This window comes from Babylonia areolata, chromosome 1 (genome assembly GCF_041734735.1).
Source record: "Babylonia areolata isolate BAREFJ2019XMU chromosome 1, ASM4173473v1, whole genome shotgun sequence".
Taxonomy (NCBI): Eukaryota; Metazoa; Mollusca; class Gastropoda; order Neogastropoda; family Buccinidae; genus Babylonia; species Babylonia areolata.
Window position 1 is genome coordinate 28548409 of NC_134876.1, and position 15181 is coordinate 28563589.

At 36.0% G+C, this 15181-nt stretch overlaps 1 protein-coding gene across 1 annotated transcript; it reads right to left on the bottom strand.

The window, feature by feature from the left end:
• Window positions 1-44: 44 nt before the first annotated feature.
• LOC143281521 (ER lumen protein-retaining receptor 2-like) lies at window positions 45-14007 on the bottom strand. The gene is made up of 4 exons (XM_076586739.1): window positions 13852-14007; window positions 11870-12129; window positions 9000-9252; window positions 45-5932 (listed from the first exon to the last, which is right to left on the bottom strand). The coding sequence occupies exons 1-4, from the start codon at window positions 13940-13942 to the stop codon at window positions 5898-5900; spliced, it is 639 nt and encodes a 212-aa protein (XP_076442854.1). The 5' UTR covers window positions 13943-14007; the 3' UTR covers window positions 45-5897.
• Window positions 14008-15181: the final 1174 nt, after the last annotated feature.

Consider the following 15181-nt stretch of genomic DNA (forward strand, 5'->3'; position numbering starts at 1 on the left):
ATAATCACTCTTTCCCTTTCCTCCAGGAGAAATGAAAACACAACTCACTTTCACTCCTTTTATAGAAATAGAAACCAGTCATTCGACAGTTACACTGCGGATATTTACAAACTAGTGTAACCAACATGCAAGCTTAACCTGAACACCCATTTTGGAACTTGGAAACCCTTCAGATCAAACTCAAACAAACAGCATTAGCAAACAAGGAATGAAAACACAACAAATCAGATTTAATATGACAATATATGCAACATTCAACATCAGTAACTTCAAGTGAACATGCTTACATTCAAGCTCATGAAAAATGGTTTAAAAAAACAAAACAAAAAAAACCCACACACACACAAAGGATTATGACTACACTCATTAGTCTTAACAAGTCTGCTGCAGATTGAACTTGAGAAGGGTGTATACTTACAAAGATGATGCAACATGACGAGTGAGAGTTTTCTTTCTCAAGTGTTCAGTACCAGTTGCAAGCATAATTAGCTATCTACTGTCCATGATTTAATCAAAGGAAGCAAAATGGATTTGTTTTTCTTTTGAAGACCAATGGTGATTTATACACATTACATTACCTTCTAGTATGTGTACTAAATATGTACAGAATACTAAATATATTACTGATTACTGAGGACTTTTATCAAATTACCTGGGACATACCCATACCATACTTCTAATCTATGCCAAATATTCCAATTAGTTCAAATATGTATTGATACATTTTTATTATGTAAATGAGATTTTCCTAAAAGAAAAAAAAAGAAAGAAATTGGGGGTTGGGAAAATCATATTTCTTCAAATAAAATACTTCTTGGAATGATGATTATATCACTGTTGAGAATTTATAATCTACAGTGTACCTTTACATGCTGTATTGCAACATGAACAGTCAGGTTCACACCTGCATATGTAACTTTCAAACCACAGTAATGATCACAATGATTGGTCGTTCTCAAACTCATTTGCACTCCATACATCCAGATCTGTCTCTGTTATCCATTCATCACTGTCACTTAGGAGGCTACGCATTTATGTAACCTACTACAGTAACATGGATTCATAATGAGAATTCAAAATTTTAATTCCAACAACCAAATGTCATCAAAGTTGGTGTATGAAATTAATACAAACTGTTTCTTCTTTTTTCAAATTTTCAACTGGATATGACTAATTTCAGCAAGACTTCAAACTTCTGCATGCACAAGTGCAGTGGCTTATGAGAAATCCCTGCATGTATGGCACTGCAGTCATGGCACAGCATGACTGGCTCCATATCAAAGATTGTTCCCTCCAGTATTCATGTTTAGTTTGTTTTGAATCATTATCTACTTTTTCCATCTAGGAAACCAGGGAAACATAACCTTATCATCATTTCCATTACTTTCCGACGTTAATATTAACAGGCTGACATATGACTAATATAAATAATTTCACACTAAAATCACAGTTGTGTCATTTACGATATAAATTTTTTAAATACAGTGCAGAGACGGGGTCATTTTTACACTGCTGTACAAGATCAGACTCATTTCAGCAGAGCTTCATTCTGTTAAATTTTAACTTACAGAAGGCTCCTTACGGAGGCCTAAGACACAGACGCTTTTTCCCTTCTCTCATACAAATGTATCTATAATAAATATGCAAGTTTTAAACATGTACATTATGTATGGTTTTCAACCTACTGAAAACTGCCATGGCATGGTCAGATGGTGGTGGCACTGCTGCCTTGGTCACATTCACCAGGTGAACGATTTAATAGAGGTCGTTTTCATCAAAACAGCTTCAAACCATCTACAACTGCACTTTAACACTGGTGTGTCAAGTGCAACAGGCTGACTTGTAACAAGATGGCTTTCTAAATTCTGAAACCAGTGAATATCAACTAAAGTTACTGAAAATATTATAAGCATATTTCTTGAAACATTTTTTTTTTCCCCCATCCAGTTAAAAAAACCAAAAAAAACCCACTAAGTGACCAAACATGGATGCTTTCACCAATCAAGTTGAGTCATTCGCACGACGAGTATCAAATGCATAAACATATATATACTATTAGAGATTGTTTTCACCAAACAGTTTCAAACCACCTATGCCTGCACTTGAACACAGTTGTTATCAAGGTCAACTGGCTGACTTGTAATATAATGGCTTCCTAAATTTAAAAAACCCAACATATATGTATGTTGTACTCACACACACACACATACATCGTGATAAGCATATATATATCTATATATATATATATATATATACTGAACATAATTAAATCAGGATCAAGTGGTGCTGAAGAATTAGACAATCTACATAAGTTCTACAATTTATGAATGCCTGAATTCTGGTGCTTATGTGCTCAGAACACCATCAGAGAGGAGAGGTAGGAATCTCGAGTATCAGTGCAGAATCCTCAGCGACCAACCTGAATGAAATAAGCTATTCATAAAGGGGTAAAAAAAAAAAATCTAAGTTCTTAATCTGTGTACAGATGGACTTCTTGCACTGGTGACGAGCATATTACACATGGCACTAGTGGTCATCTTTGTGAAGAAACACTGATGTGAAAAAGAAAAAAAAAAAAGGTCAGATATTCTTCCGTGAAATCCAGACAATAAGCCGACAGAGGAATCCACTTTGAGATATGCCAAATACAAGAAAGACTGTTAGCATACACTGACCTCTATAATTGCAAGAGGTAAGCTCCAGAAATATGTTACAGAGCAGATTTGCACTCAGCACACAGAAAATTCTGTATGTGCCTTGTACAATATGTTGTTTTTTTCCTGTACATTGAAGAAGTCATGATGCTCCATCCCTGTTCCGTAGACATACCATGATACAAATAAAAGTATGTGTGACTTATGAAAAAAATAAAGAATGAAAACTTGAAATTTACTCAATAGACCTGCGAAGTAAAAAGTATTAAACTGATCCGCTTGAAATAAATTATGCACTTTTACAAACAAAGCAGTATTTTCAGAGTGAAGGAATTGAGACTGATTTAGGAATAAAGACTGGGAAACTGGTGTACTGCATTTCTTCAGATATGCAACTAACACCATCAAACAAAAGCTTTCTTAATAACTACCTTTTTTTAAAAATAACAATCTCACTATCATTGCTGTTTCAACTCCAGATGGTATGGGACTTTCATATATATTCCAATGCATTTTAAACACACCTATACAATTTTGACAGAAGTCTTAGTATCTGTACTCTGAATGGTAAGGAAAGACATAAATCAAGTGAAGCATGTGTAATGAAATGAACTAATGCCAACATGAAATATCTACAAAAGCAGTCACAATCATATGAACAGTATCTTTTGAAAGTAAGAAAAGAACAAAGAAAACTGCTTTAGAAACCTGACAACAATTAAGCTAATCATAAAAACTAACAACTCATCTGTTTCAAAAACATTCTTACATATATGTACTCAGTAATAGTACAACACACTGGAGTGTTTCCTTTTTATTTTGTTTCCCTTCTTTCAAGTCTAGCTTAATTTCATCTGGGTTCAAAATGAATGTAAAGAAACCCAACCAACAGATATTCACTTGCTCAGTTGCTGCAATAAAAGATAACAGCACATATTTACAGAGCAATTTAGGTGTGTGGGTGGTTGTTTTTTTTTTAAACACATACAAAAATGTTCCGTCATAATTTTCTTTTCCTCAGTTTTTATTCAAACCAAAGCAACTGATCTTATTCTATATCACTATAGATTTTGCTTTAGTGTATTTTACTTAATTTATGTTGCAAACATAAAAAATGAATGAAATCATAAAATGTTACAAATAACAGATTTTCAACATTGGTCAGCAGTTGAATAGATCAATGTTGACTTACATATTCAATATCAAGTCATTTATCTGCATTATAAATTTCATTCAAATATCACCACCACACAGTTCATGATTACAATGTATGCAGTTGGATGAATGAAGATATATTGTACTATATTTTACTTACACAAAAGAACAAACACTTTGTGAGCGAACACAAAAAGTCAACAGTAATACATTTAAAACCTTTACCAAAGCCCCAGTTTTTTATGCGTAGACAAAGAAGAAAGAAGAAGAAAATATCCAAATACAATAAAATAAAACTTCTTCCAAATACAAACAATAATTCCCCATAGGTTTATTTTCACTACAAGCAATTACAAAAGAACCAAAATGATATTTCAATTTTTTTTTTTTTTTTTTTTAAGTTTTACCAGGCAATTGTCTGTATAACAAAAGACACCCTGAATCACACTAACAAATCACATTTCAAGACATTCACTAAAATAATAAGAATTTATAGTACAAGATTTAACTTACAGACTTTATCATTTCAACACAACTTCACTTCCAGGAATTTTCTGAGTAAAAACCGACACTGGTGAGAGGCTTACCAAGGTGATACTACGCACTCTATTCACTTTCCTAACTTAATCATAATAATAATTTTTTAAAAGTTAAAAAAAAAAAAAAGGAAAAGGAAAAGACAGGAGAGGAGGGTGTGTGTGGGATGGACAGGAGATGAAATTACATGCCAAACCAGAAAAACTGAAGGACTGTAGACCTGTCCCAGTGAACCAATGCATTTTTTGGTTGCCAAGACTAAATAGCCTGGCTCCCAAACCATACCTAGACAATCACAATACCCAGCTGATCAAGATCCGTATTCATGAGATCCAATTCGCCAAAAGCACATTTTCTGATGATGTTAGGCTCTACGTTTGTGTTTGTGATTTTTAAAAAGGGCCAATGTTTTTGTTATGCATGTAAAAAGCTATATTATTATATATATGTTCAAAAATTGGCTTTCATTCCTGTGTAACTTAAGTTTGGTGTACCATCAGTCAGTCACATTATTTAGCACCTCTCTGTGAAGCAATTCTGTATCACAAGAAGGGGGCTGAGGTCAGGGGGAGCAGGAAAGGGTTCAGAATAAAACTTTTGAACTCCAAATGATGAGCCAGAAAACAGCAACAGTCACTGATGTTTATGATTCTCATCGATAATCGTGTCAATGCACTGCCTGTAATCAAAACAGCAATGGCAAAAAAATACAGTTGACAAGCTTATAAAGATAGCATTTGTTCCCTGCTTATCACACTGTCAGAGATATCTCCACACACAAAAATATATATGTATTACTGAATTTCTGGAAACCACTTATACCATTTACTAAAATGTGATTTTGACTGTGCCCCCTACTAATGGAAAAACAGGTGGAGATGACTACACTCTCCCTCCATTTCATATGGCAGCTTATGGGAAACAAAACTTAATCCCTTCAGATAATTTTGTAATGGAGAAAATAACAATAAACCCCAAAATGATAATGTACACATCCAAAAACAGGTCAACAGAAATGGAAAATTCAAATCATAAGATATCCAATAAACAATAATACCAAAAACAAAAACATGATAAAATACAATTAAAAAAAAAAAAAAAAAAAAAAAAAAAAAAATATATATATATATATATATATATATATATGGCTGATGCCATAAGGCATACATTTCAACATTACAGACATATGCAGACAACAATTGTAACACAACCATCACACATTACTAGCTTTCTTTGTAATGATACCTTTAGCTTCCTCTTCCAAGTCCAATGTCTTTTCACCAATACAATTGAATACATCTACCATGGTATGTCTGTTTTTGGGTTTTTTTCTTCTTTCAATTGCTCTGTTTGGCTGGTAACGACCTGCAATTCTCAATTCTTCTTCAGATGTTCATCTTAAAAGTAAGGATTATCTCCTCTTTCTTCAATTCATTCAAACTTTGGCATTGTTCTCAAAATGCATGATGATCCAGCTTGCATACGCAGGCAATTCACTTGGTTGACCCTCATCCACTCCACGACCTCCCGTTCCTGGGTCAGGCACCATCTTTAGGCTGGGAGGCTCAGCCTCTTTCCTTTCAAAACTGGAACAAGATAATATTTGTTTTGTTTTTAGAATGATTTAAAAGTGACTAAAAGAGAACATCAAAATAACATTCTGTTAACAGAATATATCATGTTTTTTGCTGTTGTATTTTATTCATGGAATTGTTTTACAGTAACACCCATCCAAATCCCGCTGTCTTAATCATGATATCCCAGCTTGGACAAATAAAAAAACAAAGAAAACAACTCCATGCACTTGTGCAACATTCCACACAAAATCTAACAAGCAGGCAAGACAGTGGACAAAGAGGACAGGGCTCACATCACTTATAAATTATAAAACATGAAAATAAATCAAGGATTTTCTATTCAAAGTACAACTGAATTACTGAAACCAGGTGATGTGTAAACTACATATATGTGGATCACATCTATATACTTTGTTCAGACTCATTAGAATAAAAAAAAAATTTAAAGTGTAAGAACTGAAAAGTTGTGCTGGAATCTAAACAAACATCATCAAAGAACACTGGGTAGTCCTGGCCATGTTGGACTGACATTTCTCTGTTTGCATTGGATTGGCATTTCTTTGTTTCATATTCAAACCATGTTTGTATCTCTCAAATTATCAAACTATTCATGTTTCTGCCAGGACCTTAATATTCATGTTTGCACTGGATTGGCATTCCTTTGTTTCATATTCAAACAATGTATCTCTCAAATTATCAAGACTTTAAGTTCAATCCTCATATACTCCATTCTGTAGCAAAGGTAGCTATTTGCATACAGAAAGATTTCCACATAAACCAATCTTAACCTTTTCGCTGCCAGGAAAATAAGATTTATGTGAAATCTATTTGCCAGGGTTTTTTCAACAAAAAACAACAACAAAAAAACGTATAAATTTTCAAAAAATTCTGTGCTCTGTTATTTGAGAAAGACCCATAAAAGTATATATTTTCTGACAGGTAAATGAATAAAGAATACAAAACACATAATGTTTTCCCATTTTATATATTTTGAATGACATGCTGTTGTTTTGAAATCAGTGTTTTGTTTTTTGTCACATTTTCAACTTGTTCATTACAAACAATAGTCAGGTAATTTGCACTAAAAATTATAAATTTTCAAAAAATTCTGTGCTCTGTTATTTGAGAAAGACCCATAAAAGCCGGCATCACTCACTGATAGTTGTATCTTGGGCACTCTCTTGATTGCTCCCTTTATTTTTTTATCAAATCGTCCTATAAATGTTCATCACTGTCTTCTCCTTTGAATTTACACTTCAATTCTTTCTGAGCATCAGCTAAAGCAAGCAATCTTGATTGATTTAGTTTGCCACGATCGCCTGTCTTGAGCACGGTGTCAGTCTGACATTTTGTTGAGCAAGCGAGGAAAGGAGCCAGGCAAAACACTGCGACAGGGACCCAACCAAAACGTTCAAATAAAGGACTGCCTAATGACACAGATGGTGTTTCTAGCTATGAATAGAATCTAGAAAGATTCCCCAACCTAAAGCAACCAGCATTTCTGTCAGTGAACTGAATGCAAACCAGGGAAATGTCAGAATATTTCAATGACAAGTTATCTTGTCACTGTGGCAGTGAAGTGTACATGCTTGCGATGACAAGTTATCTCGTCATACAGGCAGCCTATGGGTTACGGCAAGATGGCAGACAACTAGGTGTAAAACTAGTCACTGACTCAAATGTTTAGAAAGCTTGTTCTAGTTAAAAGGATGTGAGATGGACTCAATCCCTAAAGTGTATTGTAGTCAGGGTCGGGGGGAGGTGGAAGGGGAGGGGCCTCAAAAGTCCCTGGTGTGATGGAAAGGTGACATCTCAATGGAGGGTCTGGGGGGGGAAGCCCCCCTGAACCTGCCAAAAAAAAAGTTTAAAAACCCCAGTAACAGTGCAGCCATCATCATAGTTCTGCAGGGGTCAAGAATACTTTTGTTTTAAAAGGGCACATTAACATACAAAAGAAAGAACTGTGTTTCTTATAAGCCAAAAATCTGCTTTAAGACTAAACATTTTCTGCTCGAAATGGAGACGAATCTTCGGTACTTCATCTAAAGATCCCAGATCTAAATAACATATACTAACTGCAGCCATCAAGTGTATCACTGCATCATCAGCTAATGATATCTCAGTACACAAAAAAAGTTGGATTTTTGTTGCAAAAAGTGACAATGGACCTTGTGGCTATACAAGGACTGAGATGTGTGTGTGTGCATGTGTGTCTGTGTCTGTGACTGTGTGGGGGGGGGGGTGTCTAAGTACATGGTACATGCTATACCTGGTCATGGGCACACTCCCAAGGGCAGGAGTGAATCAGTTTTTTGTTTGTATGGTTGTCATTAATTCAAACCGAGTTTGTTTGCTGTTTATAACTCAAAACGGACTAGCTTTCATCAAAATGACTAATAACTGACTCAAGCTGGATTCAGGTAACATATAATGTTTGGCACAAGAATGGTGCCATCAACACAGATCAGAAACAGGCCTTTCATTATCATTCTTTGATTTTGTCATCAAATACAGCAGTATTTGTGTCACAACAGCCATTGTCAGTGACATCATACCTAAGTTTCACCCCCTTCCCCCTCCCCCATTTTGTCTCTGGATTTGCTCAGATCTCAGGAATGGTAATCGACAGACTTTTTTTTCTCTCAATGAAATGGAAAAACACACTGCATTACTTGTAGCTCTCACATCCATTATCTTCTTTTAACTTTGTAACACTGGAATTCAACATACATATTAATGGCACATTTAGTATGGTCTGTCCAGAATTTTTGTTTTCTATTTTAAATGCTGACAAGAAATGGAATGTCATGCCATCTAAAATCCACAACTTAATCAAATGCAATTTTTCTAATCCAGCATGGGCAATGATCCAAAGCAACTCATAAAATATCCTGCTAAACCAGAGGCAAATAAAAATGATCCAGAAATCTGGAAAACTTACACACCTACAAGTGGAATGCTTGGAAAGATTTTTTTTCTCAATATAAAGCTGAATGTGGTGTTCAGAGACAAAGTATTTCTGGAAAAATTGAATATTAAAAGTTTCCCCAAATTGAAGTTCACACTGGATACACACCTTTGGTGATGTACAGATAGAAGAAATCGCAGTACAGGATGGTCTGGACGCAGCCGGCCACAACAGCTATCAAGTCGAAGAAACCCTCGGCGTAGTAGCGGTAGATCCAGTTGAGGATGTACAGGCCACGGTAGGACCCCAAGGCAAACAGATAATGAGATGTGATGGTCTCAGCCTCACCGGTCTTGCTGACCATGAACAGCTGAGGAAGGATGGCCACTGATTCCAGATAGATTGAGAAGGTCCACAGGATCTAGTCAAAAGTCATGTTCGATCATCAGAAATCATCAACCATATGAATAACTGCGCACTGCAAGATTTTACCAAGAGTACATTAATCTTTTTTATTATCATTATTATTAGTAGTAGTAGTATATATATATATATTTTTTTTTTTCAATTTCTTTTTATTATTATTTTATTTATTTTCATTTCTTTTCCTTTATTTTATTTATTTATTTTATTTTATTTTTTATTTTTTATTATTTTTTTCTGAAGGCCTGACTAAGCGCGTTGGGTTATGCTGCTGGTCAGGCATCTGCTTGGCAGATGTGGTGTTGCGTATATGGATTTGTCCGAACGCAGTGATGCCTCCTTGAGCTACTGATACTGATACTGGGCATGACTAAGTAGTAAGTAGTTCCAAGAAAGTTATATGCCAACAATGTGATCAACACATAAAAACAATACGCATCTGAATCAACTGCCATTGACAATGACATCATAAATTAAGTACACAGTCTGATTCTGTCACTGCAAGATTGTATTCTCGATGTTAAATCCTGGATGACATTCAACAAACTGAAGTTGAATGATGACAAAACTGAAGCCATGATTATTTCCTCTGCAAGAATGTCCACATCTACTTCTCTTCCTGCCTCTATTGTGGTTGGTGATGCCGAGTTCAGTTTTGTAAATCAGCAAGGAACCTTTGAGTCATTCTTGACTCAAACCTCAGCATGTATGCTCAGGTAGTAAATCTGATACACATAGTCAATTGTGAACTTCGCTGCATCAACTCTATCCGTCAGTACTTTTCTGCTGAAACTACTAAAACTATTATTTCTGCTTTTGTGCTGTCATGAATTGACTACTTTAATTCTCTTCTCATAATAATTAATATTCTTCAGTGAATTAAAAAACTTCAAAACAATGCTGCCTGTCCAACTCTCAGCGTCCCACATACTGATCACATTTCTCCTCACCTCCGCACTTTACATTGGCTCCCCAGTGAAGCGAGAATTAAATACAAAGTTGCGTGTCTCTGCTATTCTGTTTTCCACTCCACAGGACCTACATATCTTTCTGACCTTATCAGTGTTTACACTCCCGCAAGAAATCTCCACTCTTCCTCTGAATGTTACCTTTTGAAACTTCGTTGTGTCAATACAAGAACCTATGGTGAACGTTCTTTCTTCTTTGCTGCTCCTCACATCTGGAACCACCTTCCTCATCATATACGTGCATCTGATTCTATTTCTGCTTTTTGCTCATCACTCAAAACTCATCTTTTTAAAGCCTATCTATAAGTACTCTCAGCTTCCTTGTTCTCCAAACACCACCCATGTCAGCTCACTTTGGATGTATGCAGAGCGGGAAATGGAGAGTGTGAGAGGGGGAGTGGAGGGTGGGGTTGAGAAAGAGTGGTCATGAATGTTATATGTAACTTGTAATATTTTTCTTTCATGTAAAGCGCCCTGAGCTCTTTGAGAGAAAGGGCACTATATAAATGTACATTATTATTATTATTATCATTATCATATAAATTAACATTTGATTAATCTTAAGCCTTTTCTTTAAATTTGATTAATCTAAAGCTTTTTTTTTTTTTTTTATTATGAAAAACTGAAATATTTTCAAACAATCATCCCTTTAGATTTTCTAACAAAATAATCAAAAACACATCAAATCACTATCTTAGAAAAAATACTTTTTTAAAAAACAAAAAGATATAAAAGAACATAAACATGAAACAACAGATCATCGAACATCATTATTCTAGCCATATTAACAGTCACTGAACACAATTTGCTTGCGTTAGTCACCAAGTGTGAGCTCTAAGTGTGTATCATGTAAGCGTGTGTGTGGAACCAGAAGTGTTAACATGTGTTTGTGCTATCACTTTGCGTCACTGTATCAGTGTGTTTTCCAAATCTGCATACCAAGCTGAACAATCTTGTGTTAAAAAATGACAAAATCTATCAAGGAATGAATGTATCCAAACTGAAGTATTTTAGATAATTTCTTCTTTTCTTCTGTACAATTTGTAATATATCAAATATCAATGAACTTCTATCAAGTTTAAAAGACGGGCGCAATAGCTGAGTGGTTAAAGCATTGGACTGTCAATCTGAGGGTCATCAAGTTTAAAAGACGGGCGCAATAGCCCAGTGGTTAAAGCATTGGACTGTCAATCTGAGGGTCCCGGGTTCGAATCACTGTGATGGCGCCTGGTGGGTAAAGGGTGGAGATTTTTACGATCTCCCAGGTCAACATATGTGCAGACCTGCTAGTGCCTGAACCCCCTTCGTGTGTATATGCAAGCAGAAGATCAAATACGCACGTTAAAGATCCTGTAATCCATGTCAGCGATCGGTGGGTTATGGAAACAAGAACATACCTAGCATGCACACCCCCGAAAACGGAGTATGGCTGCCTACATGGTGGGGTAAAAACAGTCATACACGTAAAAGCCCACTCGTGTGCATACGAGTGAACGTGGGAGTTGCAGCCCACGAACGCAGAAGAAGAAGAAGATCAAGTTAAAAAAACAAACAAACCATGATTCAAAAGCTTATAACAAACCCTTGTATACTTTAATCTTTAACAAGACTAATCATAATCTTAACTTGATAATTATTCAACTGTACCTCCATAGGGGAAAACTCATGGTTGACCAGGAATGCCAAGCCTCCAACAGGCACCACCAAGAACTCAATGCGGAAAGTGTCATGATTTGCATCATATGTGGCCCTGAACTTGACATACATGAGGTAAACAGTGCCGACTGAAGAAGAAATGAAGAAGACCTTCATGATGGTGTTGTATGGTGAGATGAAAGACGTGAATAAATCCAAATAGCGTGTCAAGAACACCATAGCAAACAGGATCTGAGATTTGCCAGAAATACCTGCAATGACACCAACAAAAAGGATAAATCCCAAGTGTGCGCATGCGTGCATGTACACACAGTCATGTATATCACTATCTGAGTCCACATGTATGTAACAATAAAACACAATCCTTCTTTAATGTATGAGCATATGCTTATTTGTGAGTAAGCACATTATCTGCATCATAATTCATCATAAATGCAAGGTGTGCTTGGGAAAGCATTTTTGTGTATGAACATGCACATGCAGTATGTTCATTATTACATACGTTTATCTGTGCGTCTGTGTGTGTGTACGCAATATATTTTCTGTGCATATTCACTACTTTTACACTATAACAGTGTGTATATATATTTTCTAATCTAATACTTATTACCGACCCACTTTTTCCCTTTTTCTGTAATTTATACAGAATCACCCAATACATTCCTTAGTTCTGAGCTCATTTTCACACAAACTCCTTAATCACACACACACATCTATACATGCGCACATTAAATTTTTTTTTTAATAATGGTAAATTGGTCATAAACAAGAAATTGGGTAATATCTGCCTAAAACAGACTACTTTTTTTCTTCCCAGCACACAATATAACTGTCTGCACTACAGACTTTTTTTTTCAAGAATGAAACCCATGAATCACCAAGGAACACATACACATACATCATTCTACAGCAACTACTACAATTTAGAACAGAACTGAAAATAACCTTGTGAAATGTATAGGAAAATGGAAATCGTAGTCTGGAAATAATGGAAACTATCAGTTACTTAATTGTGTAAGTATGTTATTATTACTGCCAATTAACAGAGTTAATCATCAGATCCATATACATATGAAAGGAGAGAGGCACATCTACCTTACTAACAGTCCCCAAAAACTTGTTTTGCATTAAAATAAACTCTAGAGTTTAGACTTGGGATTTTGTTTTGCCCAGACCTTTGATATTACTAAAACAAATGATTTTTATCTTAAAAAGGACATTATATTTTCTGCATCCATGTGTTGCTAGGGTTTTGTTGTTTGTTTTTTTTTTTGTTTTTTTTTTCTTCTTCACTTTTTTTTTATTGAAAAAATAATTCACCTGTAATTTATTAATCTGGAGCTGCCTTACACACTATTCAAGGCAAATTTTGTCTCTTGTGACTTTTGCAACGTTTTCTCAGGGTATGATGTGTATACCATGTAATGCTGACCTGTCGTTACAAAGTTACCTTTTTTCCCCGTTCCACCCAATAAACATTCCAAGCAGATCAACTTGAAAGTGAAAGTTGATCAGCCCTATCCAAATATGAAGTCATGTAAAATAAACTAAAATGCTACCATTATGGTAATTTGAGCCTGCACTGTCCTTAAGATGAGTACAGCGACTCTTATGCATATATTATATAGATCTATCATGCTATATTTTGCTCTGGCCTAGCGCTTGTTTTTCTGTTGAAAATATAAAACGGCTCCTCCCCCTTAAAGTTGCAAACTGACTCGCTGACTGCCTGGAGTCTTAAGTTGACAAATAGCAAGTGTAGTTTTAAATTGAACCGTACCCATAACAGCTGAGTGGACAACGGAAAATAGATCTAGTACAAAGAGAGAATTTTGTGAGAAAAACTATTCTGAAATTGTCGACAGATACCGGCTTCCGTTTTTAATATGTCATTATTGACATCCGTAACGTTGACAATTCGCAAAAAATGCAGTATTTATGCACGCTAAACGGGATGCCTCATGCATACATACCCGCACAGGACCTAGTTTTCCACATCTTTATCAAGAGCAAAATAATTGCAAGGAGATGGGACATGTCCCCAATGAGTCTGAAGATATTCATTTTGACTTGCTGTCTGTCTGCAAGATTAACACCTCCACGTTCGGCTCAAATGGCGACTGCAGACGTGGCGCGCATAGGATTGTGGTAACCATTCGGAAGGGGGATAAATCTCAATTTGTTTGGATTGGCAACTCCGGAAATTCGTCTTATCGTTTTGTTTACGTGTGGAAGTGGCAGTTGTTGTTGGTCAGGAACAAAGCAAGCTGTGAAGCTTTTAAATAGTCACTTCATTGTTCCGTAACATAGTTTGGTAGAAATTGGGTCAAGGTTCAGCTTCTTCTTCTAGTAAAAGAGTACCAAAACCATGTACAAGGCAATCACACCAATGATCACCTCACAGAAAGAATGACAGAGAGAGGGAGCGGCCGTGAGTCTGACATGAAAGGTACAGCACGATCCTTTGCTAATCAAATGAATATTGGCATCGTTTCCAGACCAACAATGCGCATATTTCTTCAAAATGGAACATGGTTTCTCTTAAACCATAAAACCAAAGTTTCCAAGAAGCTGGCCACCTACCACTTGGCCAGCAACCTCCCTCCACCTCCTCAAACCCGCTCCTGGGGAGCGTGTCGATACTCACCCGTGTCGATACTCCCCCTTGTCAATACTCCCCTGTGTCGATACCTCCCCGTGTGTGTGTGTGTGTGTGTGTGTGTGTGTGCCAGCGTGCGCGCGCGCGCGTGCCACGGTGTGTGTGTGTGTGTGTGTGTGTGTTGTTGTTGTTGTTGTTGTTGCTGCTGCTGCAGTTGTTGTCTTCTTCTTCTTCTTCTTCTTCAGTTTAGCGTCTTTTAACCATGAGTGTTATTTGACAAACATAGAGGAAAAAGACAGCTACTGGTGAGGCCGGGAAAAGTAACTGTTCACGCAGTGTGTGTGTGTGTGTGTGTGTGTGTGTGTGTGTGTGTGTGTGTGTTAGATAACTCACAATTGGTGAAATTTTGTGTAAAAAATGAGATTACATTATAACATCCTAAGAACGAAATACTAATGATAACAGTAAGCGAACTTGACTAATCAACAATTAAAGATATAGATTTGAATCGGTATGATTAAACACTGATAAGCCATATCATGTCACTTGATGTGATTTGTAACATATAAACAGTGGGAAAAGATATTAATTTGTTATATATATTTAAGGGATATGGTTTTGGGGGTGGGGTTATGCATATTTGCATGGATTGTTCATTTTTTCGATTTTATTTATTGATTGTTTTCACACACACACACACACAC